Below are 5,798 nucleotides of genomic sequence, written 5' to 3' on the forward strand. Positions count from 1 at the left end.
TCTTGGCATGAGAGGCAGGCAGTGAACTGTGGGAAAAGGCTTTTTCTCTGGGAATATCTTGCTGTACTGATGGTTTTTAAATCCTCTGTGTGTACGCTGGCGTGCCGTTAACTCTGAAGCGAATGAATGTCATCCCCAAAATTGACTTGGCTTCCCTTAATCCTCTGAAACTACAGTAGCTGACACTGTTCGAGGAGGGCGGCAGGGTGCTGGAGCCCCTTTCTGGAGAGGTTCCTCCCCATCCATCCCTGCATTAGTACTAGAGCACCTTCTAGCAACGCAGCGACATCCCCAGCATGCTGTGATCTCGTTCTCTCCATGGAAGTCAAACACGCGGAGGAGACTTCTAAACTCCCTGCTTTCCCACCTTCCAACAAAAGATGAAGAAAAGGGAAATATAGGAAGGAAGCCTTTCAGGAGCATCCTCTCCAGTGGTTTGCCTTGCCCGCCAGTAGGACAGCTGTGGTGTCTGGTAGATCCACTCCAGCTCGCTTCTCATCATTGCGCTGGGCTCGTTTGCGGGGGAAAGGCCGACGAGCAGGTGCGGACTCTGGTGTAGATGACAAAAGACGGGCACGGTTCTGTTGTCTGATATTGCAAAGGCAGGAGAGTGCGTGACCCAACTGTTGTATCTGGGGCTTTTCGTAGAGAAAATGGGACCGACCGGGCAAAAATTATTCTCAAAAGAAACTATTCTGCCTCATTTATTGTGCTTGTGGGGAGCTCTGTAGGGCCATTTATGTGGCGTTTCCTATTTGTAGCAACACAATCTGATTGAATCAAACCGACTGTCGCAGAGCCCAGCCCCTCTCTTTTTTAATGCCTCGCTTGAAAACCACCTGTTGTGCCCAGGCGATGAGGAGAAACTTGCTGAGTTACGCAAAGCTCAGTTTTGGTCAGCAAGGGTCAAGCCGTGAAACTCATTAAAAACGTGTCCTAAACAGAGGAGCATCGCTCTGGTCCCTTCTGTTAAATGTTGTGCCCAAGAAGTTTGGTGTTTGCCTTGGAAGGTGTAGAGCCGGGGACTATGGGGCTCGGTCTCATCGGATTAAAGCAGCCGGAGGCTCTCGCCCACAGTTTAAGGATGCTGCCTAATGTGAGACGCTTTGAAATGCAACTGAAACCTGCACTTAGGCATCTCGTCTGGGGGAAAGAGCCCTGATGGCAGATTCGCTTTGATACTCCTGAGCGCTGCTGCAAGCTGGGCTAGCGGCAGATTGGATCGTTTGTTAATTGGCCTGATTTTGCTGTGCTGAAGCCACTTTGCATTATCCAAGCACTTTGTGATCTGTAGGGTGTTTATCTGTATGCTGCCCATGTGATGGGGAAACTCCATTACCCCAACTGGATGGCGTTTCAGTTGCCAGTTTTACCCGCGGCTGTGCAAGATGTTAAATCTGGCTCTGTGGAGGCTGCCTTCTTGGGGCAGGAAATACTTAAAATTATGGAAATGAGTAGTAAAGTTAACCCAGACTGAAAAATAAACCCTCAAACCTGCGTGTATCAGTGCCGCCCTGCGCAGGAGGAGGAAGTGGCAGCAGCCTTCTGGAAACAGCATTTTAGCGCTGAAAGGGATGAGGTGCAGTGGAGACCCTCATAAATGTAGCAAAACCCGGGGCAAGGCACGCGTCAAACATGGGACCACAGATGGCGACAGAAATTCCTGTTGGATACAGCTGGAATGTGCCCCCTCGCACTAGGGAACAAATCCTCTGAGGAGCGGCTGAGGGAGCTGGGGGCGTTCATCCTGGAGAAGAGGAGGCTGAGGGGAGACCTTCTCGCTCTCTACAGCTCCCTGAAAGGAGGGGGTAGCCGGGGGGGGTCGGTCTCTTCTCCCAAGGAACAGGCAATGGGACAAGAGGAAACGGCCTCAAGCTGCACCAGGGGAGGTGTAGATTGGATATTAGGGAAAGTTCCTTCACCAAAATATTTTTGTTATTTTGCAGTTATTTTTTTATGTATTATTCCTGCAATTCCAGAATTATTTTCTTACCTCATTCTTGCAATTCTAGAGTGATTCTCTTCTCATGTATTATTCTTGCAATTCTAGAATGAATTTGTTCTTGTGGTTCTAGAATGACTTTATTTTATAAATCTAGAATGATTTTATCACGTATCATTCTGGCAATCCTGTATCTTATTCTTGCAAATCTAGGACGGTTTTATCTTCTTCTTGCCATTCCATAATGAATTCCTTATTCTTGCCATTCTAGAATGATTTTATCTCATTCTTGCCATCCTGTGAGTATTTTCTTATATTATTCTTGCACATCTAGAATTATTTTATTGTATATCATCCCTGCAAACCTAGAATTATTTTATTGTATATCACTCTTGCAGAGCTAGGCTGATTTATCTTATTTTTGCAATTCCACTATTATTTTACGCAATTCTTGCAAAGCTAGAAGGATTTCATTTCCGTATCTTACTCCCCCATCTCCAGAAGGATTTTCCTCTGCCGTCCTTGCGGTTCCGCAGCGATTTGCCCCATTACAGCCGCCTCCCCCCGCTCTGCCTAATCACCGACCCCCAATTACCGCTGTCCAATCAGGCTGCCGCTTTCCCGGCCGTCCGGCGGGGAGCGGGCCCGGGGCCGCGCGCCCTCCCCTCAGCGCCTCCCGCCTCGGGCCCCGGCGGAAGCGGGAAGCGGCCCTGAGTGACGGCGCGGGCGGCCAATAGGATGGCGGGGGCGGGGCGGGCGGCGCCCTATGAGGTACGGCGACGTGTGCGCGTGGGGCGGAGGCGGCGCGCGCGCGCTGCCTGCGGGAGCGGCGGCGGCGGCGGCGGCGGCGGCGGCGGCGGGAGGGCGGCGGGCGAGCGGCGGCCGCCGCCGCCGGGAAGGATGCGGCTGCGGATCTACAAGCGGAAGGTGTTGCTGCTGGCGCTGGCGCTGGCCCTCTGCGCGCTGGCGCTGTGGGGAAGCGGCGGCGGAGGAGGCGGCGGCGGGCGGAGGCGGCAGCAGCAGCAGCGGGGCGGTACCGGTACCACCGGGGAGACGCCGAGGGTCAGCGAGCCGCCGCCGCCGCGCCGCCCCGCTGCCAACGCCTCGGCCGCATCGCCGGCACCGCCGCTTCTCAGCGAGAACGGGACGCTGAGTTACCGCTCGCTCGTTTACCGGCTGAACTTCGACCAGCCGGTGCGGAACGCCGGGCGCTTCCCGGCGCGGGCCGCCGCCGCCGACGTGGTGCTGGTGGTGCAGGTGCACGACCGAGCCGAGCACCTGCGGCTGCTGCTGGAGTCGCTGCGGCGGGCGGCGGGAGTGGAGAACGTGCTGCTGGTGCTGAGCCACGACCTGTGGGCCGAGGAGCTCAACCGGCTGGCGGCGGGCGTGGACTTCTGCCCCGTCCTGCAGGTCTTCTTCCCCTTCAGCATCCAGCTCTACCCCCGCGAGTTCCCCGGCCACGACCCCCGCGACTGCCCCCGCGACGTGGGCAAGGCGGCGGCCCTGCGCATGGGCTGCATCAACGCCGAGTACCCCGACTCCTTCGGGCACTACCGGGAAGCTCGTTTCTCCCAGACCAAGCACCACTGGTGGTGGAAGCTGCATTTCGTCTGGGAGCGGGTGCGGGCGTTGCGGGAACACACTGGGCCCGTCCTCTTCCTGGAGGAGGACCACTACCTGGCACCCGACTTCTACCACGTCCTCAAAAAGCTCTGGGCCCTGCGCGAGCAGGAGTGCCCCGAGTGCCAGATCGTCTCCTTGGGCACCTACAGCCCCGTCCGCGGCGGCTTCGCCGGCCGCGCCGATAAGGTGGAGATGAAGACGTGGAAGTCCACGGAGCACAACATGGGCATGGCCTTCAGCAGAGACACCTACCAGAAGCTCATCGAGTGCACGGATGCCTTCTGCACCTACGACGACTACAACTGGGACTGGACTCTGCAGCACTTGACTGTCTCTTGTCTTCCAAAGTTCTGGAAAGTGCTGGTTCCCGAAATCCCCAGGATTTTTCACACGGGGGACTGTGGCATGCACCACAAGAAATCCTGCAGACCGTCCACCCAGAGTGCCAAAATTGACTCTCTCTTGAACAGCAACCATCAGTACCTGTTTCCCGAAACGATGAGTGTCAGTAAAAGGTACTCCATGGCACCCCTGTCCCCTCATGTGAAAAATGGAGGGTGGGGAGATATTAGGGACCATGAACTCTGTAAAAGTTACCGCAGACTTCAGTGAGGATCGGTCTCGCAGCCTTTTTTTTTTTTTTTTGAGTTGTTCCGTACTGTCTTTTACAGGCACACGTGTATAAAAAGCATTTATGAGTTGGTTTCTGCTTTAATATGAATAAACATTCTTGTAAAAGGTGTCCCAAAATAGTAATCTTTCGTGTTCGGCAACCACGTTTTGGAAACGGGTCACTTGCTGCTGCCAGGCCGCTCAGAGCATCGCCGCGGCCCGTGCGCAAAAAGTGCTGTTTCCTCAGAGGAGGAGAAAATGTGTTGAAGTGCATCTTTTCTGGTGCTCGTGGCGCTCTGGTGCGGGGTTTTCCCCGTTGGGGGCAGAGCAGTGCTGCCCGCGGCGGGGGGTGGCGAAAAGCGAGCGATGGGACCGAGCCCCGTGGGAGCCAGGCTTTGCATGTCAACTCCGCCAGCGCCGTCCCACCATCCGTCCCGCCCGCGGTCACCTCATGCCCCGTACCCATGTCCCGGTTTGGTTGCGATGTGTTGATGAATATATGAAGGAAAAAAAAAAAAATCTTAAAAAAGCATTGTTTTTACTACAATGTAGATAAATATACGATTTTTTTAGTTCTGCCGAAATAAAATTCAGTTGTTTTGTAATACCAGAGAAGTTCTTGATTCTCACAAAACAGATGATGTCATCTTGTGTTACTAGAAAGTCAGGGCCGGGGCGGGTGGGGGGTGTCTTTTCTTTAATCCAGAGGGCTGAACACATGCCATCACTCGTTCTAGTAGTGTGCATTTAACTTCATTAAATTTTTAATGACGCTCGCTAATTGAGGCAGAATAGAGTAACAAACGCGTGGCATGACACCTCTTTTGTTTGGATCCAAAAAAAAAAAGTTCGCTTTCAAATTAGTTGGCGGTATAAAGCGACCAGTAAAAAAATACTGCTGTGTAATGGGAACACACTGAGCTGGAGCGGGGAGAGCAGAGCCGTTCGTTAACATCCAACACTTCCTTGCCCATTTTAAGTCTAGTGGTTCGGCTGCTTTAATGGCACGGCACTTTGAAGCGCCACTGATAGGACATAAGAAGCTTTTTGTAGAACAGAGAAGGAAAATGCTGCACTAAGGTGACAGACGTGAAATATTTAGAGGTAGATTTTATGCTGTGAGATTTGGAGGGAAAAAACGCTTCAGTTATTTAATTAGAAAAAGTGGGGTTGGTGCTCTTAGGACTCCGGCTACAGCAATGACTTTGCCTGGAAGGGCGTGTAGCAGGGTTTTCCTTCTATCACCATTTGTCACCTGCTTTATGGGTTGCGAATCCAGCCGTTAAACCTTCGCTTGAGAGCGTGCCAAGTTTTGTGAAGTCCCCCAAGTACCGTGCAGATGTTCATTTTGACCGCAATGCTCTTCTGTTTTCCAGGGGTAATTGAACGGCTGTGATTTTGTACCAGCTTTGGTCCGAGCTCCATGTTCACAGTTGCAGAGAGTCAGGGCTGAGGCTGAAGCGCTGCCTCCCCCCAGGGTGGGAAACGTAACCCAGCAAACACCCACCTCCTCCAGCTGGGGCTTCCACTACCTACCCCCACTGCCAGCCCTCCCCTTTAACAGACGACTGCAACGTTTCAGCTGTGAAACAAGTCAAATTCCTCTAAAGCACATTTGTGT

At 53.3% G+C, this 5,798-nt stretch overlaps 1 protein-coding gene across 1 annotated transcript; it reads left to right on the forward strand.

Moving 5' to 3' along the window:
* Window positions 1-2,786: 2,786 nt before the first annotated feature.
* On the forward strand, window positions 2,787-4,782 carry MGAT2 (alpha-1,6-mannosyl-glycoprotein 2-beta-N-acetylglucosaminyltransferase). Its single transcript, XM_054200079.1, has one exon. The coding sequence runs from the start codon at window positions 2,843-2,845 to the stop codon at window positions 4,175-4,177; it is 1,335 nt and encodes a 444-aa protein (XP_054056054.1). The 5' UTR covers window positions 2,787-2,842; the 3' UTR covers window positions 4,178-4,782.
* The last annotated feature ends 1,016 nt before the right edge of the window (window positions 4,783-5,798 follow it).

Source organism: Rissa tridactyla, chromosome 4 (genome assembly GCF_028500815.1).
Source record: "Rissa tridactyla isolate bRisTri1 chromosome 4, bRisTri1.patW.cur.20221130, whole genome shotgun sequence".
Lineage (NCBI taxonomy): Eukaryota > Metazoa > Chordata > Aves > Charadriiformes > Laridae > Rissa > Rissa tridactyla.